Below are 27,085 nucleotides of genomic sequence, written 5' to 3'. Positions count from 1 at the left end.
AGATAAAAGTCAATGTTATTTTAAAAAAAATACATTTTAGTCTGGAAAGTGAGGAATAATTATCAATTGGAGAAAAACATACTAAATGAATTTGTGAGATTATTACAAATGACTGATTTTATTACACCTGACTTTTCTTTATTTTTTTGCTAGCATAGTATCAAAAATATGGCATACTTAAACGCTTTTCAAAGAAGCTATTCGTTACTTATTACATGTTCATTTAGTTATATAGTAGTTATATGAATCTGTAAAATTCTGTTTTCTCCAGTTGGTAAATGAATTTCTGTTTTAATGGTACTGAAATGCTGCTTCTCATTAATTCTGAATAATGGTAACAAAGTATGATTTATCATTGGTGTACCATTTTTTTCGAGTTCTTCTAATACGATTATAACTCCAGGTGGGCATTGCATAATAAGCCAGGTTTTGAAATATGGACAAGAAAAAAGTTATGCAAGCAGAAAATTTCACATAAAACAAGCAATAAATTTTAACATACCATTTTTAATGCAAAAGAAATATGCTGTCTTCATAGATCTTGTGTCCTTGACCAGTTATTCTATGCATATGCAGTTCATAAAAAATTCATGATTCATTTACATCAGTATGAATCATGTTCCCCCACACATTTTGTGTGTAAGGCTTTTCAGCATATAGGCTTATTGAACCCTTGACGAAGCATCATTATAGCGGGTGATAAATATAGTCATGGGAGATGTTGCAATTTCTTTTCCATGTTTTAGAATTTTTTGATAGGTCAAGCCCTTCATAACAAGCTCGAAAGCCTGGCGTCACTTTAGCATAGTACCTTACGCTTGAAATAGACATTTAATATAATTCTAGCGCAAAGAATGCCAGGCTTTATACATTTTGTTTTCCAATATATGTATGTTTCTGTACTATATGACTTGGTAAGATTATTGTATTTTTTTATTTTATTTGTATAGTTGCAAACTAAGAGTATAGGCAAAAAGCTCATGACTCATAACTCTGACAGTACTTACAAAGGGCCCAAAAGTAGACCAAAGATGACCAGAAGAGAGAATGTTGTCCTTGATAACTATTTCTATTGTAATGTTTTAACATCATTTTCTTAAAGGGCCAACTATGCCTAACTTGCCGAGAAAACTTGTATGAGTATCATGGCAACCTCAGACTCCCATGAGTCTGTCTCATTGTGAGGTTCCCTGAGATCTTTAACTATGGAGAAACTTACAGTAGCTTGGGTGGTGTGTTTTTGCCTCAAGTAAACATCAGTTCAGTTTCCATTGATATTAAGCACAGGGCAATATATAGAAGCATTAGCATCCTCTGCAGATACAGATATCTTTGAACCTTTTCAGCTGGTGATACTCTCAGGCCAAAATGTAAGCTTTAGCGAATAGACTCCATATGGTTACGATACACTGTTTGAATATATGGGATTACATTGGTTGGCTACAAGGATTTACTGTTAACCACTTTATTCCAATCTAGGCCACTTGGATGATAGATGAATTAAGTACTGATATAAAGTTACATACAGGACTACACTATTCATGGCTACACTTTGTTTACCGGGTTTTAATCTCTGTGTGCGTGTATGTATATAAACGCGTGCCTCTATATATAAATCCTAGACTTGTGCATTTGTATTTGTACAATTTTAATTTTAACTAAATTTGCCAATTTTCGGCAATAGTCATCTTGTAGGACTGCAGAGCCACGGCACACCTCAAAGGGGCAGCCTCTCCCCCATTCCTCCAATCCGGGAAGAGGGTGTGCGCTGATGCTCCACCCCTTTGTAGAAGAGCTCTGGGAGGCCTGGATAACGCAGTGGATAGCGGGGAGAAGCAGACCAAGAAATAAATAAAAATACAGAAGAAGATACAAGACAAGACGCTGAGCTGCAGAAAATGAGATGAGGACATAGAAATGACTGGAGGAAAAGTTAGAGGGATAGTGATAGTGTGACTAAATTTGTTGTCCTAAAATTAATGGACCAGAAATTAAATTCAAAATTAGTCCAAATTTTTGGTCAATGTGCACAAGTCTATATATATATATATATATATGCTCATGTTTATATATTTGGCTATTTCATTGCTTAGACATGGGGTGTACTGAGGCAAGGTAACCCTTCGTAGTCCAGTGTGCTTGTTGTTTTGATATATATATATATATATATATATATATATATATATATATATACACAGGACTCCGAAGGGTTACTTTGCACTCCGAGGACTGAAAGGGTGTCTTAATGAGGTGCCTAATCTAGTAAGTGCCATTATTGCATCAATTGATTGCATTTTGGCTGTCTTATAAAAGACATTATATGTTGAATGAAAATGTGAGATTATCATTCTCGAAAGGCATTTATAGTACTAACTGTGAAGCACAGGAATTCGGCAAAAATAAATTTCCAATATCTAAAATAATGTATTGCATAACTTGCACCTACTTTTCACCATTAATATTATCTTTACTGTGTGTTCAGATTTGTCTGTTATAAGGTATGCACATAATTTAATAGGGAGCCACATGTAAATAACTCTTTGGTAGTCAAGTTATAAAGTGTAAAATAAAGCACTTGGGAACAGTTTTAAAATTGTTCTCTGTATCAGTAACCCAATAAAGGGTTAAAAAGGTGCTGTTCCCTATAAACAAAACACTGGTGGCTCTAAAATGATATACACCACTTTTTTCTTTCCTAAAAAATAACTTTATATGAAACCAAATAGTTTTTTTTAAGAAACATTGGTTATATTAAATGCCAGAGATATCACAAGTAATCAAATAGTAGTCCTTGTATGAATTGGAACAGAAAGATTGAGGCAAAAAGGAGAGCTACTGGCCCTTTTTTCCGTTAGATTAAATATGTCATCAATCTATAAGGAACAGCACATTCATGGGGGATTGCTAAATGTCATGAAGATAGAAGATATCACTTAATTGAATACAAAAATTGAAAAAAAAAATGGTTCCACAGAAATTAAAACTCCCTGAGATTAAAAACAATGCATTAATGTATGGTTTGATAAATGACTATAAACATGAATAATCACATTTGCCATGTATGTCATTGTTTTTTTCCAAAAATATATAAACTTTTTGCATTCATTTTTGTTTTATCAAATAGAATATACAATGTCCTGCCCAAGGCTAAATTTATTCACCCATTGTAAAACCGGCTTTTTTCACATACACACACACAACAAAATATATTCTAGATTTCCTGGTAATGTGGACTAAGTTAGTGAAATAAAAACATCAGATTAAGCAGCAGCCTTGATTAGTCATGAAATATTTTGCATTGCAGCATCGATCAACAGTTTACTCAACTAGGCTTAAAACGGTAAGGCAAAATGTCAATTATTGAAGAAAATAACAATGGGACAACCTGGAACACAAACGCTAAATAAATCTTTTAAATGATTTCATAACATTTATTCTATACGGAATGATTTGGGTTGTAAAAGAATCGAATCCAATACCATGTGATATCTGATAGTGTCTCTCTTCATACACCAACGTGGCATTCACTATCAGCTTTTCTGCAAAATGAATAAGGAAAATGGAAATAGTCCAAGTCAAGATGGTAGTAAAAGGGCTATAGGTTATATTGACCCAACATAGATAGAGATGAAGAGTCATGTAAGCATTCATGAACCCTGAGGTTTTTCCCCCAGATGGAATGGTATTTGCGTTCCATATGAAGAAAAGAATTTTGAGGTCATTCGAATTCCATAACTGTTAGAATCAAAAATATCAAATCAAATATATATTTGTGTAAAACTACTCGTACAGTGCGGTACAGAGAAAAACACACAGTGAATTAGTACCAAGCAAACATGATTGATTGGAATCTGTAAATAGAGAGTGCAACCTTGTTTCTTTGAGTTGAAAGAACGGAAGGATGAATTTATGTGCATAAAGTAAAATGTTCTTTTTTTGTTCTTAACTGTGATCATAGAAAGTGCATTCTACTATAAATTGAATTAGAATATAAAAATGTCATAGTTTTGTCATTGGTATGTGAAGATTATTCCAAGGCCCCATCCATAGTTCATCCTCATCTGATTGTGTCTGGTCACTGTGAAATTCCGACGGCTCTTTGATATCTTCGTTATCAACTACTGACTCCTGTTCATCTGTGCTTTTCAATTTACTATCCCCTGACCTTGTTATGTTCGTAACCACCACACTGCCAGGTGTCAACGATATACTAGATGGGTTTGAGTTTAGTTTGATAGAGGCCCCTTTTGACAGTGTGTTCAACTGTATATTTTCTTCATGTGTCACCCCAAGTTTGTCAAGTTTTTTAAAGTGTTTTCCTAGCCTTGTTGGTGATGACATTTTTAAATTGTTGGTAAGGCAAGAACGACGGGTTCTAACCACAGAGCCATTTTGAGCAATGTAAATATTCCCATTGACATTGTTTTGAATGTTTGGGTGACTCAGGCGGTTCCTTTGGGATTCAGAAGTGCTGTCTTCTCCAGTTGAACTTGTTTCATATTCACGATCCACAACCAATTTGATTTTCTTTTTTCTGGCAATCTGAGAAAGATAAAAGAAATATCAGAATGATTGTACGGGATATTTTTTAAAGAAAAATGCATGCATTCAAAAGTAGCAAAAAAGCCCCACTGCAAAATAAAAAAGTTGTGAAGCATGCTGCACCCCGACTCTCATCTAAACATCTTAAATACAAAATATACTGTTAATGGTATCATTGTAAATTAGTACAAATCCTTGAAAATGTCCAATATTTTTTGTTCTTAATTTAATTTGTAAATATATATATATTTTTTTACAGATTATTATAGTTATTTTGTTATTATTTTTATGTTATATATTGTAAGCATTCGGGTTGCAATATGCTTCACCCAAGAGAAGAGAATATCATATTTTGGAAAGACAGCCTACCCTTGTATTTTCCTCTAACCAGGTGGGGTTTTTTTTGTTTTTTTTAGAATTAAGACATAGATGGTGAAAGAGAGGTGAAAATGAGAATTAACGATTATGCACATAGATTATATTCATAACAAACTAGATATCTATTTCTCTTTAAGCACCAGAAGCAATAAGAGGACATTCCTACTGACAAATGGCATTCAAAGACAGGCGGCAGAAAATAGAGATATATTGTCACATGTACATTAGCAAATCAAGCAAAAAACTAAACAAGCCACTATGTTTTAAATGCTGTATAAGTGAAATGAAAACAGAAAAAATGCAGTATCTATATTTACAAAGTCATAATCAAAACGGAGAACCAGGTCAGGCTACCTGTGCTCTCCCTTTTTGGGGGGACGGGATAGCTCCAAGAAGAGGCAGGGCTAGCTGGCTGTGTAGGCGAGGCTAGCCCTTACTTACAGACTTACTGAATTGAGAAAACTTCTACTGAAGAAGCCAATTGGCGAAACGCGTTTGGAAGGACTCATTTGAACTTTATTTATTCTGGAACCAGTGGTCTGTTTACATTTATTCACTAATGCACTTTGGGTGCTCGGACTTAATGTAAGTTCTTTTGCTGGTCAGATTAATTTTTATTTTATTTATTTATATTATAGACACTTTTACACCAATGTATATTTATATTTATTATTAAAGACACTATATTTACTTCAGGTGTTTTTTCCCGTATATATTTCTGCGCCCCATAACTTTTGTGTTTATCTGTATCTTTTACACTTTAAGGAAGAGTGTTATTTATGTGGATAGCTGCATTTTTATCTGGGAAACACATATTTATTTTTCACTTTAAAATTTTCACGTGATTTTAGGTTTCTGTTCTTTTATTCATGGGGTGGGGCTAGCCACACATAAAGGATGGGCTAGCCCCAGACGGTATTTAGAAGGAGGGAAAGTAGGTGGGGAGTGGGCATGGTTAAATGTAGCTCTTCTGCCCAGAGAGAAAGAGAAGTGACCCAGAGACCAAGGGAAGCAGTGCTACCCCTGGAGACTGTAGTTAACACTAGGAGAGTACCCAGGTATGGTCATAATGGAGATAAAAGTTTAGAAATAGATAAATAATAAGAATCACAGCTTCTTTCTATTCCATAAGCATACACACTGATTGCTGATGAGCTGTTTACTGTGTATCATTATTAAATCAGAGGCAATCAGTTCAATATCTGCAATAGATGTAATAAAAATTATTAATTTCCTGTTATTTACATAATTACTCACAGATTTACCTAACCTTTAAAACTCAAATGATGCTTCCAAACCCCATTTGTATTAAACTGAATATGTTGCAAACAATATTTGTTTAATTGAATGACTTTACATTTGAATTATTATATCAACATATATAGGGCTTTCATTTTAGCTGAATTCACTTTAGTAGTGTTTTGGCATTCAATTAAAAAAAAAAACTAAATTATTTTTCTACTCTACTGCTAACAGTTTGACAGATCTGTGCTTCCGATTAAACATAATTTTGTGAGAAGTATGTGAATAAATAGACTTTTAGAATTTAATATGTTATTATTGCAATATTAACTACCCTGGCTGCTTTTTGACATTCATAGCATGCTGTATGATTTATAAACACAGACAAAACCAATCTTCCACAATAAAACTGCAATATTATCTAAAATATTGGAAAAAATAGAGAAAGTTTTCATAGCCCATTATTCTATTTTTTTCTCCAAAACAGAGGATTACAAATAGGTAAAAATGTGAGATATGTTGCATTATGCATTGCATTTACTTGTAAGATTGTTGTCAGGTCTTGGGGATATATTCACTTAACACTGAAATTTGCAGAAATTCAAAATCTCACTGTACAAAGTATGCATTTTTAAACGTGGGCTTTTACAGTTTAATGAATAACTTCCAGAAACTAGGTGAAATAAAGCCTCATATCCAAGTCGGTCTGACTACATGGAGATACCGACCTGATTTAATGCATAAGACACTGCAGAGGTGCTCGCATTTTTTAAACTACCAATGTAAGCAGATATTAGAAGGGTAACTTATTTGCATATAATTGCTGTTGTAGACAAAAGCTTTTTAGTACAGAATAAGGTTGCAGAAGCATTGGCCTGAGCATTCCATCTACATATGGCTGTTTCGATCTGCTTATATTTCACAGATAGAAATCACAAGGAAGTTTGCGAGAAAAAAATATTTCTAAATTTAAGGCAGTCAAGGAATCAAAACATATCATTCAGCTAAGGAGCTGTATCCTCTTTTTTATTTGTATAACAGATGCTCTAAATGTAACCAAATGGTATATCCAAAGAAATCTCAGAAACCATAGTGAATAAAGGGTTACACAACAAATAAGGTCTTTCACAGCACTTGGCTTTTAAGATGAGTCTGTCAGAGCCATGCTCTAACAATTCAAGTTTCCTAAAGTGTAGGGTCAAAGCAAACATGGAATCCATCAGTTTCTTGCAGCTCACAGGTGAGAAGGGAATACTCTATTTTCAGTGATGTGGAAAATGAGCAGATTAAGCTACTGAAACTGTGAGAGGAAAAATGGTTTGATAACTAAGCAGAAAAGCAAAGCTACAAGAGGAAATCACAGACAATCCATTTTCAGTATTGTAGCTTTTCCCTTGAATCTATGCAGTTTAAAGATAAAATAGTCAGGAGAAGGCTGGCACTTTTTGGCCTCGGTGACATGGAAAGCACCCGTCTTCGGCCCAATGTACACACACTCTCTTTAACACACATTTATGCTTACCGGGTTCAGGGCTGGTCTCAGTACCATGCTGTCCAGACAACTGAATCAGGGGGACACTGCAGTCCTCAGATGCTTACTGAGGCAGTGAAGTACAGTGTTCTATACCTGGACACCCCTTCAACTATTGAAAGTGCTCGCAGAATCAGGGCTTGTTGGGATCATGTAACGCAGTAGAAGGCTCCACACATGGAAGGTTGCTAGGCTCAGCGGGAAAGGTTTGTGTGTCAGTGTACAATTTGAGTATGTGTGTGTGGGGTGTACAGGGTTGGACTGTGTGGATGTCAGGGTACAGTGTTGGACTGTGTGGATGTTAGTGTACAGTGTTGGACTATGTGGGTATCAGTGTACAGTGTTAAGAAGTGGAGCTGCATGGAAGGAGAAGTGATCGGCGGAGAAGGTGGGGAGACATTAAGAGAGAGTGTGACAGACAGAGAAAGTGAGAGTGTGAGAGAGCCTGAATAAGAGTGAGAGTGAAAAACCAATAAATTAGAGCTCTTTGCTTGGTTTTCTTGGGGGCCACTCCTTGTTTTTGGACATTTGTACAAATTGAAGGAATTGGCAACTTTTGTAAAAATTTTATTTTGTATCAATTTTAATGCACGAGTCTACTAGCCAGCCACAAACTGTATGTGTACCCTTTTGAATTGTGTTAGGGTGGATGGATAATGCATTTTCACACACATTTCAATTAAAAAACAAATGAGAACACACTATAATGCGGTTAATAATAAGTACCTACCCATGATATCTGTAAAAAATTGGGTTATCAGTATTAAGAAAGAATAACATGTAGAAATCAATTTAACTTTATCTATGGCAGAAATAAATTACAGCAGAAGAGAAATGTCAAAGACTTAAAAAGTTTTTAATAGGATCACACAGAAGCACTGCAAACAAAGAAATTTGAAATTCAACAAGTCAACCTACTATTCTTTTTCAAAATGATGTGTTGTCACCAGCAACTTCAGAGTCAGAGGCATCAGTGTTTGAACTGGAACCATGCCCAGTGTCATGTGAGTCTGATTGTTCAGAGGATATCCTTTTACTAAGGCTTTTACTTTCATTAGAATCCTGCATGTCGGAAGCCATTGAGGCATGTGATATATCATCTTCCTCCTGACTGGCTGCTATGATACCACTTTGCTTACTGACAGATGAATTTTCTTGGCTCACATCATCATCTTCATCTTGACTGTTGCTTTCCTCAATACTTAGGGCATCGGCTTGGTGACTGTTTACACTGTGACTCATTTTACTATTAACTGATCTTATGGACTCAGATGCTTCACTTTTGCTGTCATCATCTGTATCCACGTGGCTGTCAACATGACTTGCTTTGCTGATATCATCCTTTTCTTCATCTTCCTCCTCTGACCCTGACTGTGATTCTTCCTCTGAGTCCTCTCCTATTTTACTTTGTATTTCACTATCAACAAAAGACTTTGACCTAGAACTTGATTTTGAACTACTTTTTCCACTTGTCTCAGATGGTTCTTGGCTGGCTTCATCACTTAAAATACTGGAAGCGTCAGTAGCATGTCTACTACTTTCTGATTTCTTCTCTGAACTTCTCACAGATACTTTTGATAATGACTCTTCAGTATCAGATGGTGATATTTCTTCATGCAAGCTTGATTTTTCTGAATAAGCGCTTGCTGATTTCTTAGAATCATCATCAGAATCTTCATCTGGTGAGTCTTCCTCTTTGATATCTACAGATTTTGAGGACTGGGTTTCTTCATCTGATTCACCTATTGTTTCATCTCTTTCCTCATCTGAATCTACAGTACTTTCATTGGTTTCATCCTGATCTAAGGTTACTTTCAGATAATCTTTATCATCTGTTTGGGATGGAGGGACACTACTTTTCACAGATGATTCATCAGACACTGTAGATCTTCTCTTCTCTGTTTCTTGATCAGAGCCTTCACTTTCTTCTGGTTCACTTTCAGCTGTAACACTAATTGAAATCCCAGATTTGCTCTCTTTTTCAGACTCACTTAGATCAGAATCTTCTTCATCTTTCTCACTTTCCACTACAGATGTTTTGGTAGAAGAACTTTGCGATTGTCGCCTTTCTTGAAGTCTTCTAGCTATGCTTATCCGTTTTAGGGCACGATCAAGCTTTCTTGTGACAGAGGGTTTATCAGTTGATTTCTGAAAGTAACTTCCTTTAATAATCATGCTATCATCACCCTCAACTTGACGGGCAGAGACCAGCTTAGCATAAGCAGAATCTTTCCCACTACCTTTTACTTTCTGAAGTATCATTGGGAAGATCCTTGCCTTCTTCCACGGAGAACGATGCATCCCCTCTCCAGCCTCAGGAGCCTTATGAGCACTAACTGCTACACGACTCAATTGCATAACTGCTTTCAGTTTTTTTCTTCCTTGACTAGGCCTAGCTACACCTTGCATGCTAGCTCGGGATGGTCCAGGTCTCCCTGGCATTCCTCTAGCCATGGGAAAACCTGGCCCCTGACCTCTACCTCTCCTGGAAGGGGGTCGGCCATGAATTCTTGCCTGGAATTGTGGAAATTGATCGTGATTAGCAGAAGCACATTAACTCAAACTATATACAGTATATTTTAAAGTTACTCTATTTGGCAACATTTTAACTTTGGCATCAGTTTAGAAATTATAGCTAATCAATTAAAAAAATGCAAATTGTAATACATATTTGCTTATAATACATGCCCGATTCAGAATCAAAACAAATTAAGTAGTAGATCAACATGCTCGGTAAAGCATTATTTTTTTCAACCAACAGAGAAAGAGGGCAGTTCTCCCACAATATATTCAAACCAAGCAGAACGTTTGGTGTGCTTTTAAAACATAATGCTTGACAGGAAAGACTAATAGTGCTTGTACACTACACAAGTTTTGCATGTGTGCATGTGTGCATGCTTAATTCCAGGCATGATGAGTGCCATGCTCCTTCTTCCTTGCTGACCTCCTCAATGCTGACTACACATTCAGAAGTGAACACCCATTACTAAGACAGGGTGACACTAATGTCGTGAGATGGTTCTTCATTATTATGCATTTAGTTTTTTACATTTGTGATCTGGATCTGGATCTTTGCTGTCCTTTTTAAAATAATCTGATTTAACTTTCATTCATGCTAAAACTCTACAAAACATTGTAAGTGCTATACAATGAGAACTCTTATCTAACATATTTCTATACCTATTGTAAGCTATAAGGTGCTTTTCTACACATAACATGGTAACAAATGGATTGTTTCCGATATATATATATATATATATATATATATATATATATATATATATATAGTTTGTATTAAAGGCAGGTCCTTAGTGTTTAAAAACATCTTTGTGTATATTTGTTTAAAACAATCAGTTTACTAAATATCAGAATGCTATTTACATTAAAAGGTAATGGTGATATCGGGACATTTGCACATTTTCCCTGTTGTGCTTTTTTACTTTAAAATCTTGAGAATAAAATACAGTGCTATATACAGAAATCTAGGTTAGAACTGACAAAAAAACTTCTCATTTTGTTCCGATAAATGTTCTTTACCTGTAGTCATGCCATTTCTTTCAGTCATGTAATATTTAGGGTGGCTCTTTCTGCTGAGACTCTGCACTGAGCTCATTCTTTATGGCATAGACTCTTTAGACTTTCATTAATCAGTTGGTTAGGCTGGGTGGTTAACAGTGAACCACTGAATTGCTTAAGGAGTCATATGTTTATCTAGTAGATTGGGCTAAGATAACTAGAACCCATACAAATAGTTAATTTGTATGGGTTCTAGTTATCTGCAACTCCCTAAAAATTATATAATGGAAAACTAAAACTGTTAAAAACACAGCATGATATTTATGAAAATGTATTTTTCATCGTATACTAGTATTAAAAAATATTTGCTGGGAGTTTTCCTTGATTCTAGAGTTAATAGATGTCAATGCTGGGTATAGAATATATTTTTTCATATGGTACAGTAGACAAAACAGCACCTTTAAAACTTTTTCATATGGTACAGTAGACAAAACAGCACCTTTAAAACTTGTCAAAACGCATTCTGTATACTTACATCTCCTTCGGCCGTAGGTCCATGTGGACTGTAATAATAACTGCCATCGTTCTCTACAACCACTTCCCCGTACTCTTCATACATGCCAGCGGGTGACAGCAACCTTCGACGACTTCCATACTGTGGAAGTTCATACCTAATGTAACAAATGATCCTATTAATATAAAGTGTATAGCTCTCACACAATAGACATTGCCAGTTTTGTGTTCATGGACTGATCATAAACGTTTCTAAAATTACATACCCATGTTCATAGCTATAATAGTCTTGTCCATAATACTCTTGACCAGGATCAATACCAGATTCCATAGACAATTCCTGTAGAGAAAAGACAAATATATAAGAATTAATAATCCAAAGCACCAAAGTCATTAACACAACAGCATTTCAAGATTTCAGGTGTAATATAAAATTTCTCACTGCTAAATCAATATATAATTTTAGATTTTGGGAGATGATCAATGTTATTTACCACAGAATGTTACATTTTTAATAATAGCAGTTTGTAAACACTGGTAAAATAAAGTCGAGCACCATTAATAAAAGTTGTGCACAAAAATGGATATTACTATCATGTCTGCTTGCCAGGCTGATGTATGTATTATACCGGTTGTGGTGTTACTTCCACTTGCAGCCTCTAGTGGTCACTCTCTTGTGTTTAAATAATCCCACAACTCACGGTTACTGGATAATTCATGAACATTGCATTTTCAATAATTTGGTTGTGATACTAATTAAGCCTAACTACACATTACATGTTTTTTGTATTAGAAATTAATACATTTCTTGAATGTTTTTGTTTTTCATTTTAGGTGAAACAATCATGGATTAGTGCTGCCCTGTTAGCATAATGGTATGGTTATTAGCTGATGAATAGGTTACGGAATCATAGTACACTCTAGGGCATCTTATGGAAAGGGCAACTGAAGGTTTGGATCATCGTGCTCAACGCAGAGTGATTTTGGGACACAGCCATTTTTTGCTATAATTAGAAAGGACTGACGGTGCAATTTAAGCTTCAACTATAAAAAACATATATCATCTAGATAGTATGTTGTCACTGTAACTCTGTTCATTAAAGGGTATCTCTCATAAAAAAATTATGTATACGTCACATTTACAATTAAGCTCTGCTCCACATTTTTAGTAGGTAAGAAGTATGTATTTTGTGATTATTGTATATCTGTAATAAATAAAGAACTCAAATCACTTTTGTTTCCCAATGGATGGGAGTCTTAAACATTCTGTTTGGCCTAAGTCTCCTCATCTCACTATTTTTAACCATGTTTAGTCATGATATCCTAGCTTACATTCTCCCCACAGCTTCTATACTACCTGCATCATCTTCACCACCAGAAGCCTACACAAACTAGACTACGGCGTACAAGCTTAACATAAATTCCCAAGATTATCAACCTTCCTTTTGCTTAAACGTGTTATGTTTATTATATTAAAAAAAGGGTAAAGAGACTAATTTAACTTAATGATGGCCATGCCCTGCTTCTGGTTAGTAAGATATTATGACCCTGTCCTTTTGCTGCCTATGGAATTGGATCCTGTCAACCTTGTAACTCATATCCTTGTGGTGTAGTGAGGTATGACACTTCCCTTTATTTGTCGTGTCATATCTGTTGTGTGTCAAGTGCAATAAAAATCTCAAATATTACCACATGTGTTTCTTAGAATAAAATATACTAATGTATTATGATACCAATGTTTCAACAGCCATAAACACGGGTCTTCGTCAGGATGAAAATGGCACTACAGGCCTGTGTCAAGTACAGACTTATGTCATACTTGACATCTTAAGTATATACTAATTCAAAATGGTACAGAAACATGTTAGACAAGATTTGTGCCATTTAAAGCAATGCACAAACATAAAGAGCATCCCCAGTCATTTTTCTTTACACTCCCTAGTGGATGTAGATATGAAAAAGCAGGACAAGGAATTGTGTGGTCTCCTCAGAAATGTTAGAACTCGGCCATGTTTCTACTTAGTGATTGATGCTCTAGAACACGGCTGTTTGCGACCTATGACCCTATTATAAAAACTTCTACCAAAATTCAGAGGACATAAGAAAATAAATTAAAACTAATTGTAAACTGTATTTACATGAATGAACACATATTAAAAACGTATGCCATTTCTGTTTTTTTCCTGTACACTTTTATATAACAAGTAGAATGAGATGAGATGGTAAGTTCTACCTCAGGTTTGAGAAGAGAGGGCCTCAGCAATTGTTGTTGCTTTTTTGTCAGAAAATACAGGGCGAAAGAGAAGCAAGTACCAAAAAGAAAGAAAGAGAGACAGATAAGTTAAAAGAAGATTCTGTGGTTTCTGAAATTATTTTCCGTTATTACAGCTAAAGGAATCCCACGCTAGTAGTAGAATAATGTTTGACCCCCACCTAAAATACTGAAAGACCAGACTCTTAATCCTTTTAAATCTTCCCATATTTCATCTCTTTTACATCAAGTGATAATAACACATAATCTTATAGAAGAAGAGAGACAGGAACTTCATGTAATATTTTTTAAAAATATTTTAAAAAGCGTCACATGATGTGTTAAAGATAAAGTAATATGGAGAGTTTTTATACTCTATTATAAATTATACAGTTTACTGCCTACTTTAGATAATGTGACTTTTAGATAAAGTACACATTATGCAAATCTGTCATTTTAATAACATATATATATATATATATATATATATATATATATATATATATATATATATATATATATAGAGCAACCATAATATTAAGAGCTTTGTAAGTGCTGCTTATACCTGGTAATGCCAGATAATGTTCTACATTACATTTTACAAATTAACAATTTTGTTTGTATTTTTTAAGATACATATTTTGTGAAATGATATGACATTATTACCTTGCTGTAGTTTTGAAAGGTATAATGGATTAATCAAAACAGTGACACTTGCCAATGAAAGGTTTAAAGCGATGGGACAACTCTGGAAATTACAAAGTACCATAATGACTAAAACTATAACCATCTACCGAAATCAATTTAATAGAAATGAGAACGTGAATCCTACCTCCTGATGTGCGTATCCTCGCCTGCAATCGAGATAAGGACATTATTAATAAAAGCAGGAAAAAAACACGTAGTGAATTGAAACTATACAAATATTGTGATTCAACATTGAAAAGATGTGTTGTTTACTATACTGAAATACAATGCTTTATTACAATACAATAAATTCAATAAAATAAGATAATTTAATGCATATTTGGACTGAACCTACCAATTAAATTGAACAGGATGGGTCTTTACCAATGAAAATCTAATTAACTAAAAATATTTGCCAACAGTCATGGTGACGGTTCTACAGAATAAGAAAAGGCCAGTAAGGATCACGTTGTCACGCTGCCTGCGATACTAACATGTAACACAATTGCTACAATCAAATGTGTTGTGCACTAGTCTGAGATAACACCGACAATTTTTTAACATTAGTCATTGCCACACATAACCTTCAATTCAAACAAAAGTCTGTTAACAGGGGGGATGACTATCAAAACTGAAGATCAATAAATAACATAAATAAATAACAAACAAATAGCATACACTTGGAAAACCCTCTTAAACTTTCCAGGCACCACACCAACTTAGGGAAGGTCATACCCGGATGCCTGTACCCAGACCCAAAGTTTCATGGGTTAATGCTGTGGTGTTTCCCTTAGATACCTGGCAAGCTTTCATAGCTTCAACTGAGCCCAGTGAAACAAACAGGGAGGGAAGGAGGGAGTTAGGAACGACACAAGGTAAAGTGACAAACAAAATTGTCCCCACTTTAGCAGCAAACGTCATTAAAAGCCTCCCACTAACTCCAGCCCGCCCAACACATTAAAATAGTGTCGCCGTGCCTCGCCCTACTTGCTACACCCTGGACTATTCTGACCCCCATGCAGGGCCGTAGCAAGGGTGAGGCGAGTGAGGCCCTCGCCTCGGGTGCAGGGGCGCACAGCCGCCCGATCAGCAGCTGCAGCCTCCAGGACTGGTTGGGGAGATCACAGATCTCCCTAACCAGACCAACATTAATGTTCCCATTCAAATGCATTGGGCACACTGGGCAGTTCACCAGGGGCCCAGCGTTCTAGTAATATGATTCATTACGAAGCCTCTAAAAAAACACTAGCGTCTCTATAGGGGAGGGGTGAGCAGAGAGCCTGCCTCCCCTGGGCCAGTCTTCAGGGGACTGCCGAAGCAGCTGCACGACTGTGCTCTCCACAAACAGCACTGCTCATCAGGTGCCCCAGTGGGCAGTGCACGACCGATAAGCAGGGCTGGTTGGGGAGATCATCATCCCTCTCTAGGGCAGTGTATGTGTATATGCATGTTAATGGGCAGGTGTGTGTAAAGGCAGTGTGTAAGGGCAGTGTATGTGTATTTGTGTGTTTATGGGCAGGTGTGTGTAAGGGCAGTGTATGCATATATTCATGTTAATGGGTAGGTGTGTGTGTAAAGGCAGCGTGTATGTGTAAATGTGTGTGTAAAGGCAGTGTGTAAGGGCAGTGTAAATAAAATAACCTCTGTTAAAAAATAGCTGGTGGGCACAATTTTCCATTCTTGCCTCAGGTGCAAAAGGCACTAGCTGGGGCTCTGCTACCATGGACTTCATTACCAGTGCAGTGACAGCATGTGAAGCTGGTTTTCATGTCACTAACCTGATAATTTTGTCATATTTAAGTGTTAAGTGCCCCCCTTAGAAGCTTGAATGTAGCACCCTGTGTGAGTGTGTAGTGTTATACTGTCTTCCTTGGGAGTGGAGTGGCCTAACTTTCTTATAGGGTTCCTGTCTTGTCCTATCTGCAAGCTGCCTCTAAGTGGGTTGTCACTCCAGTAATATATCTTGGCTGCTATGTCACCTAATGTAATAAGAGCATGTAGGTCTGTAGCAGTAGCATCTTGAGAGTAAGTTGATTTACGGGGAACAGGGATGTGTATGTCATTGTTTAACCTCTTTAACACTGGACTGTGAAAGTTCCATGAGTTTGTAATTATTTAAAATCTTTAATGCAGTATGGGAAAGTTTCCATTGCTTATAAATCACCACCAGTATCATGGAACCTTAACCCCATATAATAAGTTATGACATAACAATTTCCTGTTCAAAAACTGCATAACTGCAGATGGTCTATGATTTAAAGGTATTTATGACAACTACTCTTTTATACATGTCACAATCTGCTAAGCTACAAATTGGCACCTAAAAACACAAGAACTGTTATATCAAGGTTTTACTGTTTTTAGGTTTTTCACCATATAAAACTTGTACTAATCTGTAAGTTTCTCTCTATATGCTCAAAGGTATTTATATCTTATTAACAGAAGGCCTTTAGACACTTTTTACTGATTTGAAGTCTAATGGATGTTAAGTCACTTTATTTTGACCTCTCACCCACCCCTCCTGTGAGTGATTTAGAGTAAGAGGTGTAGGGTAATTCAATTATTCTGTTTACCTCTAAAAAGATTTAATGCCATTTTAAACACCCCATTGCTCTGAGCAAGGGATATGAGTTGAGGAGAATGGGGTGGGCTGTATTCCTCTTGAGGGTATTATGAATTGCCTCCCAACCTACAGCACATGGGTTGGGGAAGAGAGATCCGATCATCAAGCATTGTTGTCCTTGCCATCATTGGACACAATATTATTGGATCTAGAACCTAGACCCTGAATGGTCTGAATTGTGCCAGCCCTTCCCTGGGGCCAACTCAGCCCTTGCTGCAGGAGAAACCTCTCCAGTTTTTACCTTTATGGCTGTCTCCTTCAACTGCTTACTCCTCTGCGCCTCTCTTGTTTTTTTTATATTTATTATATCATCAGTTCCACAAACATAATATAATAAACCACCAATTTTGATAACATGGGAAGAAGAGAACTAAGCACAAATGCTTATGCACTCCAAAGGAATCAAGATTAAGAGTTTGTCATTTATATATGTGCATACAAAAAACTAGGTTAAAAACAAAAGTTTAAAAGCCATTTAAATAATAATTTCAAAGATCAGATATAAAATATCAGCTAGTGTTCATTTTGTTATTTTTTTTCTCCAAACTGCAAACCTTGAGTGATGTCCTTCACAGACTACAGTTGGGAGAGCTCACTGGCTACAGCTGTTGAAGATTGCATCAGTGCCAAAAAATACAATGAACTAAGCAGGTCTGCCATGCCAAGAACGGGACGCATCATGGATACTGAGTATTTCTGTTAAGTTCCAGCTCCAAAGTCAGAATGACCCCTGGCATACCACATTATATTAACTCCTCCTGGTTTAGAAGGACCACCTAAACTTTAGTGACACACAACCTTCCTGAAAAGGCTTTATAAGGTTATAATCCTTTCAAAGGGGAACTAATGAGTTTTCTTTTTTGTTTAAGGCAAATCAGGTACTGTGTTCCCTTGGAGAAGTCGAGACCTGAGTCTTAAAGAAACAGTTTACTGTCCCTGTACCCCTGTAAAGAAGAATACATATTAATATACTCTGTGAGAATATGCATTCTTCCAAAGTGCAAAAAAACACATAAATTATTCTTGCCACTGATTCACTGCTTTCTGAATTCTCCCATGCATTTCCAAAATGGACAATGTAAAGTGACCACATGCATTAAGGTGCAGATGGTTGGCTGAAGTGTCCCTTTAATATGCCGCAACTACCGCTATTAAAACAATTTCCTACCCTGATCCCACCCTTCAGGATACCCTGAACAATAAAAAAACTGCAATAATACCTTAATAGAGGGGAATTATCATATAGATCCTCACAATAAGAAGTTAAAATGGATGTTCACATGGTATACACATACGTTTACAATTCAAATATGTTGCTTGTTAAATTTAGATTTTTTTAGTTTGTGGGTATCTAGTTTTGTTGTATTTGGGAATGTGACATTTACAGTACTTGTCTATCCATCATGCGTTTATCTGCTCTGAATTGTAAATTTAAACCTTTAGATCGTTGACATCAGTATGAGGTTTGGATCTTCTTTTTTTTGAAGATATTGAAAATATGCTGGTTTTTAGTTACTGGACAAAGTTAGGGTACTAACCCCAATTGTTAGGATTTTAAGGATGTAAAGAAAGCGGTGTTTATAAGGAAATGTAATGTTTACCAGATCAGCAAACTGTTAAATTTGACATCACTTACTTACCTTTTTCTAGAATATGCAGTTGAATATTTCCATTAAAAATCACTGACCATATTTAAAAAAATGTTAAATATACAAGATCTGAATAATTGTTGTAAGAAAAATACTTACATTTCATAATCTAGTGATAAAAAAAATCCACAAAGGAGAAAAACACAATAAAAGCACAATAAAAAGTGTAGGTCTATTAGTAGAATATTAGACTTTGCTGACTTCCAAAACAGTTTTGTAGCCATGACTAGTCTAACCTTATAATCTGTATGACACGTATGTTATAATATTTGATGGTATCCTTTTAATTTTATGGCTCAGTCCAAGGACTACTTTCCACTATTAGCATAAAACAAATCTGGCAGGTTTGCAGAAAAGTAATTCCCACGAGTAAATGATCTGTGTCAAGTTTAAACCAAAACGATTAAAGTGGTTTCTAACATTTGCTATAGCTGCGAGCAGTAAATAAAATGTTAATTCTCAAAAGGTAAATTATCTTTTTTACTCCCCTTGTTCTCAGTATCGTTGGTGTAGAAGCACTCCCTTACACAGGTGGTCACAGTAAAGTGGAAACCTGGGAACATTAATTTATATGGAGATTCATTTCAGACTCGATTTCTGAAAAAGCAAATTATTCAATCTTCCAATAAAGCACAAGTGACAAGCGCCTAAAAAAAATACTTCCTCAAGAATCAAAAGAAATGTGTCTGTATAATTCTTGTCAAACATCCAATAAAGATATATAACCTGTGAGTTGAAATACAGCTTCATGCTACTCTAAGGAGAACGCACGTTTTATGTCCTGTGGCATAATGTCTGCCATTGCTTCCCTTTCTATAGTGAAAAGCAGCAGGATTCTATGTGATGTAACTATAAAGCTACAATGTCAATGTTTGTGTGTTTTGTATATATTTCTTAAAAAGAAATAGCCTCTTTTTAACCTTAGAAATGTGTTTTTATCTTACTTTGTTGCCTTAGTCTACTAAATTTGGAGGTTGTTGGCTAAAAGATATAAGGTGGACTTTCTCTAACTTAATTGGTGGTTTTAATTGTATATAAACGAAATAATCCAATCTGTGGGCTTTGAAGATATGAAGAAATATATTTTAGAGACATGACACAAAATGCCATGTTAGGTGAATCCTTCTCACTATAGGACGCATAGTTCCCTCACTCAATCCTCTTGGGAAGGCAGTTCATTCTTACATGCATGGGATGAGTATACCCTGACAAGCTGTCTTGCATATATCACATTTTAGGTGCTTAATCATGTTTGAAGTATACATGTGTTCGACAGAATGGCACAGTAAAAACAATGTCACAATTACATTTATTTATGCTGCATAAAAAATGATATGAATATAGTTCATACAAAATTCTAAAGTATTGTTCTTCACTTCAATTGTTATGTCATCAGATCCATCCTTTTTGCAATGCTGAGGGGGTACTGATGAGGCTTCATATGCAATTGATGGTCCTAAGTACCTAAAGTACCCATTAACGTAATATCTTGTGACGAATCCCAGAGTTTTGAAATAGAATAAATATACTAAATATATAATTGATTGATATTGTTGTTTTGTATTAGTTGCTTAGCTAGTTATCTACATACAGACTAATCTTATTTATTATTAAACTGTTCTTCCTTTAAGCCTTGATGGTTTAACATTCTTGACTGTGTATATAACCAAATGACTTATCACATTATGAAAATCTTTAGGGGACTGGTACCACTAATACTATTGCTGAGTTTCATTATCATTAATACACTTGTATTGACAACACCATAAATAATGAAGGTTGGAGAAAGATGTAGCAGAGCTCAGGAACTATTGATTATGTTTGCTTTAATTGAAATAATATGCAAATCATGGACTACAGCAGCAGGTGCAGGGCATTCCGAATGAATGAGCTAAAAGGTGAGCAAGATCTCAGTTAAAATTCCCCACCCTCCCCAAATATTAAAATTAAATAAATGTGTATCTTTATCGTAATATGTCTACCCTTAGAGCCTGCCTATATTTTATTATTTCTTTTTTTTCTTAGATTCACACCCCATATGTTAACTCTTATACACAAATACTCTTCTATTGTAAGTCCATCTTCTCTCTCCCTGTGTCTTTTCTCCACTCTTTTCTCAATTCTTCCCATTTACATCTCCAGCATTAACGTATTTATGTGGCCCAGGCCAGTAAACCCAGCACCTAGCAGCATGCATCTCCATGATTGGATATGGGTAGGAAGTCGTGCTGATGTTGGTGGTCCTGCTGATATTAGTGGGCCGTCCCGCTGACATTGCAGGTGGTCCCGCTAACATTGCAGAACAAACGTCATTGTCGGAGGAGAAGTGTGTGTGGGGGTGCTACAACGCCACTCCACGACCTGGAGTTTTCCCGTAAGGGCCCAGAGACCTGGAGAAGTTGCGCTTTATTTATTTATCTGGGCCCTTGGTTTTTTGTTTATGTCTAGTTGGTTACTACAGTAACGGGGACAGGGCTTGTCTATCCTGTATATTTTTTTCACATCATTGTAAAGTTTGTAATCTCATAAATTAGTGTGTTATATTTACTTTTATAATGTACCCATATTTGTTGAGTTTTATCCATAGATGTATTGATGCACACGTTACCCTATTGAAAAGACTGCTGGATCCATATCACAGCGGGAATTCATCCCCGCTACGCGCAGATGCGGTTTTCTTATTGGTGCTTTCGGTCTTGGCAGGCATGGCTGACATAACGTGATGATTGAGTAGTTTGGGCTAGTTTAGATTGTGTAGTTTGGGCTTTGCATAACTTTTACTGTGGATGCTTGAGAAAATAAATATTTAAGAATAAAATAAATACCTGGCAATTTTAATATTATTCTACGTGAGTATGTATTTATTTATGTATGTTAATTCATGCTGAGTAAATACAGAAATATATTTTGAAGCACGTTCATAAAACATCTTGAATTAAACATTTATGTAGCCCGGTATTAAATGATACTCAAGACATCATTCAAATCTGATATACGTGGGTGTTATTGACAACTGATACATTATTTTCAAAAATATTAATACAACTTATATTTAACTATATTGTAAAGATTTGGACAAACTGACCAGGCATGTCTTCTGCATTAATATTTAGTTTGTATTTTTTTCTTCCAATATGTAATATTTTATTGTTGTTATTTAAGAATTTTGTATCAGAATCAAATAAAAAAGAAAACAAAATTATAAATAACCAAAGCAGCTAGTGAGCATAGAATAAAACCTCACCTTTTTTTAGGTAAACGCTTCATTATGTTCTCCTCCTTTATTACTGGTTGTAAAAAACATATCAACAATACTTGATTATGTACAAGATTGTCAGGCTCTAACTGGATTTTGTTTAAAGGACGTGAGGCCTAACTTAAATGTTACATTATAATTTTACCTAAAAAAATATAAATCTTACCTGAGAAATTGTAGACCTGTACTTAATAACTCAGCTACATACAATTGATTAAATATGAAAGTAACGTAATTAAATTATGGCGATTAATATTTCTCATATTTTACTACTAGCCTCCAAGTTAGTTTGTGAAATCGTCCTTATTGAGAACAATCCATTTGCACTGTAACACGTGATATGTAAGTAGAAATAGAACATGGCTTACACATACGTGGGTTACAATGTTTTATGCTGCTTAGTCATATGGTTTATTTTTTATTATTATTAGTGCTAACGTTGTGTTGGCTTGCTTGGAAATGTAGCTGGAGTGGCCTCATCCCAAGTGGCCTCTTCATAAGTGGACAGATGGTAGAAGTTGCCATCCCTTTCCTCAAATTGCTCATCTAGCAAAAAATTATCTTCAACATATCTTTCTTGCAGGTATGCTTATTTGAACACTTTCTCTGGTACACTCTGAAACCTTCATCTCCTGCTTAACCCTTGTTTTCCTCTGGTATGTTTCTACCCTGCAGATTTCAAGAGGTTAACACTGGTGCCCTCTTGTCTAGATTAATCACAACTGTTAAGACAAGATGCGAAACACTTCCATCATATATGCAATCATCTAATTCCTTTTTTTTACACCACTAACAGTGTCGTTGAGTTTGACATCTAAAACTTGTCACAGAGAGCATGAAACACCCATCTACAGCTTCGACCCTTTACTCTTTTTTAATAACTGTACAAACATACTGTGCTGGAAAATAAATGGCGCTGCAACACATCTTTACAAAGGAAGTCAATCTGTGCATACAATATGCTATAGGAATGAGCAATGAAATTACTTTTTAATAAGGTATTATTTTAAATAATTTGTTTTTATTTTATTGCAGTTTATAAAACACAGTATCAAAAATCCAATGTGAGGCTGCTGCATACAAAGACAGACATAGTCATTCTTTGTTTTTAGGTTTCTTTGTTTCATGCTATATTTACGTTTCTACTAATTAAAGGTTGATAAATTGTTAGAGCAAGCCTTAGTTACCTAATATTTTCTATGATTGTTAACATCAACATAAAAGACTCAAATATATATTTATATATTCAAGTCATCATAAAAATGGAATGATTTTGGAAATATTGCGCAATGCAGCTGTGTCAGACAAGCATTTTTCAGGTTGTTTTGTCAGATATTAATAATGTTCAGTTACTCTGCATATACACTTTCTACGATGAATAATATGTTTGAAGTTCAGTAACAGCCTAATTTTACAGTGCTGTGGATTGAGAAGGAAACCTTTTTTCTAACTCCTCAACAACACATCCCAAGTTTCCATTATGCTTTTCATGCTCGGGTTGTGTTTCCACATTTGGAATGTCTGCAGTGGCAACAGGTTTTGCTCTTGCTCCTTGCTTTGATAAAGCATTGCCTTTGTCAATTTGACTATACATGTTGGCAACAGATTTTTCAATTTCTGCTAAGTTGTGAATACTTTTAAGAATTCCCTTGCGCTCCTTGTGTGGTGGCCCGGGATTCGTTTGAGAGGCTTCCGGTAGTGGAATTTTTACAGGGGAAATCTTGTCCCTTGCATTTAACAAATCAACTGGAGATAAAGATGCTAAAGAATGTTGGGAAGGACTAGGGGTTAGAAGTTGTTGCGGAAGTGGTGGAGCTGGGAGAGGTGGAGGAGCAGGTAGGGATGGTGGTATTGTTTGTGGAGGGAAGGACGGTGGGAGTGATGGAGCTTGAAAAGATGGAGGGGGAGGTGTAGAAGGAGAAACCTGGTCTTGTTTTAAAGTTGTAATCTCATGCAGTAAAGAAAGTGGAGATGGAGCTGTTGTATTATATGACTGTGTAGTTGGTGTAGATGTGAAAGTAGAAGGAGGTGGAAGAGGTGGAGGAGTCACTGGAGGATCAGGGATAGTTTCTTCCATTCTATGTTCTCTTTCAACATTGAGAAAGATTTGAGCAGCTGCTATAGTTTTTCTAATAGATGGTGGAGTTGGTTTCCGAGTTGGTGGAGGTGAAATTTCTTCAGAGAAATCAGAAGTAGGGAATATAACTGCTTCAGGGGCATTAATATCGTGTAATGCTTGAAATGATGAAAGCGGGGGGCTGTGGCATGAAATAGTAATCAGAGGTGTAGTATTTTTGTCTGTGGGCAATTCTTTTATCTCACAAGGCTTTCCCTGCTTGACATCTTGCAAAGCATTTTTCTCAAATTGTCTTGCTTGCTCTTTTACTGTTAATTTGCCATTGGTAGACTTCTCAAACACAGGTTTAGGACTTTCACTGCGTTTTGCTTCTTCAACTGTTCCACCCTCAGATTGTCCACTTTTTGGCTGCTCCTGTATTGGATCCATTATGACTGAATTATGAAGAATATCATAAACATGCCTTTTAGCCAAATATGTTGGAAGTGTCCAGGCACGTTGTTTCCCTTGAGAGTTCCACTGTAACAGTGACTTTTCCAAAACAGGTCTTTTAAAAAAAGGTTTATCTACTGCAAATGTGTTGTTTAACGGTATCCCAAGGCTTTCCTGACATGCACCTTCCATATATAATGGGTTTTGAGTTGTGAGTGGGTTTGCATCAGAGAGAAAGGTTATATTACTTGAAGACTTTGGAAGGTTATTGTTCAAACAACCTTTGACATTGGACTGCTTGTGAGCTTCAATGGCCCGAGATGCAAGCTTTCCTATAAGTCTTTGTCGGTCACCTTCTTGTAAAACTGATTTTTTTCCCCTGCTTTGTTGAAAATGGTAGAGAAGAAAGAGACTTGAAAGAAGAAGATAATCACAAGTAAGGAAAAGGAGGGTGAAAAGGAAAGATCTATACACCTAGGTGCAACTAACAGATTGTGTACTAAAACTAATATTAAATAAGCATGACAAATCATAAAGGCCATCTGCATAAAAATACTAAATTGGAAGATGAGAACAATACAATGTAATCTTTACAATATATGCATCATTTTCAATTTAATTTGACAGCATATAAGAACCATTTGGCTCATCTAGTCTGCCTGTTTTCTTGTACTTTTTTAAATTCCCTATACCTTTTTTATTCCTCTTTCTCTTTTGTCCTCCAAGGTATCTTTTATCGTGTAAAACATTCCCTAATTTAGTAACCCTCCTTTGAACTCTCTCCAAAATGTAAATATCTTTCTGAAGACGGGGTCTATATGTAACTGTATACAATTATTTAGATGAAGCCTGACCAGAGATCTGTAAAGTTGCATAAAGTGCATGTCCAAGGTTTATTTTTTTCTATAAGGGTTTATCTAATCATAATCCCTTCTAATTTTCTTGGAGAAATCACATATGTATCCCTACGGGAGTAATAGAATTACTGTACTGATTATGTCCTTGGCTTATCAGATGAAGGAATCTGAGACATACCCTGTGTTTTAAAAATTCCAACCTTGGCTTCTACAATAGTTCCAACGGTAATTTGCTGTAATGTGTTTATTATATATAGATGATGTTTCCCATTTATGCCCTTTCTATTGGCATTTTAGTGATGTTAACGTGTGCAGATGCTTGCTCTATCTATCATGGGTATGTGACAAGGACAGTTGGAACTAAGGGTGAAGGAAACAGTTGATTGACAAAATGTCACTTCCTTGACACAAAAGAAAATTAAAATATCCTGAATCTTCAAGGGAGTTAAATTAACATCCAGATCTTTATGGATGTCATGCACGCCACAAAAAACAAGTACTGCACTAGGATGTATTTACCATTCAGCATTAGTGTTACTCACAGAGTTACATTATTTCAATAATTTTTCCAATTTTTGGTCTTTAAAGAACATTACTAAAGTGAGTGATATTAAGAATAAGAAATCAGTGGGATTAGGCAATTTTAAAGTATGACTAACCCTGTGAGTGACCAAAGGTTATAAAATACATGTCATTGCAATTAACTATGGGATTGTCAGGTTGTTAAATAAAGTAAAAGTATGATATCATAGTTCTACATGAACCTCTCAAAAAGGGAAATGATTAACCAATGAAAATAAAAAGTTATTATGGGGTAACTGAACTAAATGCAGTGTACCTTTTATGTAAAACAATGTAGTAGCAGACATTATCACATATGGTAATTTTTGTCACCATGATAAAATTAAAAGTACAATGATTTGTACTACTTCTATAAAATAAGCACTATATTGTTTAGGTGTTCATACATAATCATATATGTTATTGCATTTATATAGTGCTGTACATATAGTACTTCATACTAATTTCTAGACTTGGGCACCAGGGGGCTCTTCGTGTTCGTCTTCGTGCTCGTCTTCGGGGAAAAAAAAATCTTCGTATTCCGCGAATATTCGCCCGTTCCTGTCTTCTCTTCGGGCGAATATTCGCGGACATTCTTCGTGCTCGTTTAATCTTCGTTTTCTTCCTGGTTGCCTAGCAGGGGTTAATACGGGGTTAATAACACATCACAGCAGCAGCAGCTGCCGTGAAGGTACGTGTGTGCAGCTCTATTGGTCGTTTCGGCAGGGGGCTGGTCTGGCATCAACGAGTGAATTGCAGAACTGCAGAATGCACTTCATTCGTTGATGGCAGGCGAGCCCCCTGCCGAAACGACCAATAGAGTTGCACACACATACCGAGGTGTACTGTCCATAGATGTTTAATAAAAGAATAGGGAATATTTTACATTTTTAAATTGATTTTGGACCACTTTACATGCCTAACATTTGCTACCTATTTACAATGGCATACTTTGCAACAACCCAACTTA

General features: G+C 35.8%; 1 protein-coding gene across 1 annotated transcript in view; it reads right to left on the bottom strand.

Annotated features, from left to right (window-relative positions):
* Window positions 1-8,225: 8,225 nt before the first annotated feature.
* Window positions 8,226-27,085, bottom strand: part of LOC128468247 (uncharacterized) — a 98,001-nt gene continuing 79,141 nt past the window's right edge. Inside the window, exons 12-16 of the mRNA XM_053449936.1 lie at window positions 14,806-14,827; window positions 13,956-13,994; window positions 11,989-12,062; window positions 11,745-11,880; window positions 8,226-10,207 (exon numbers count right to left, since the gene is read on the bottom strand). Of these exons, the coding sequence (XP_053305911.1) occupies window positions 8,621-10,207; window positions 11,745-11,880; window positions 11,989-12,062; window positions 13,956-13,994; window positions 14,806-14,827 (1,858 nt within the window). The 3' untranslated portion in view covers window positions 8,226-8,620. The remainder of the gene's footprint in view (window positions 10,208-11,744; window positions 11,881-11,988; window positions 12,063-13,955; window positions 13,995-14,805; window positions 14,828-27,085) is intronic.

The sequence above is a fragment of the Spea bombifrons genome, chromosome 11 (assembly GCF_027358695.1).
Source record: "Spea bombifrons isolate aSpeBom1 chromosome 11, aSpeBom1.2.pri, whole genome shotgun sequence".
NCBI classification, from domain to species: Eukaryota; Metazoa; Chordata; class Amphibia; order Anura; family Pelobatidae; genus Spea; species Spea bombifrons.
The sequence above is the reverse complement of the archived record's forward strand: the minus strand, read 5'-3'. Positions and strand labels throughout refer to the sequence as shown.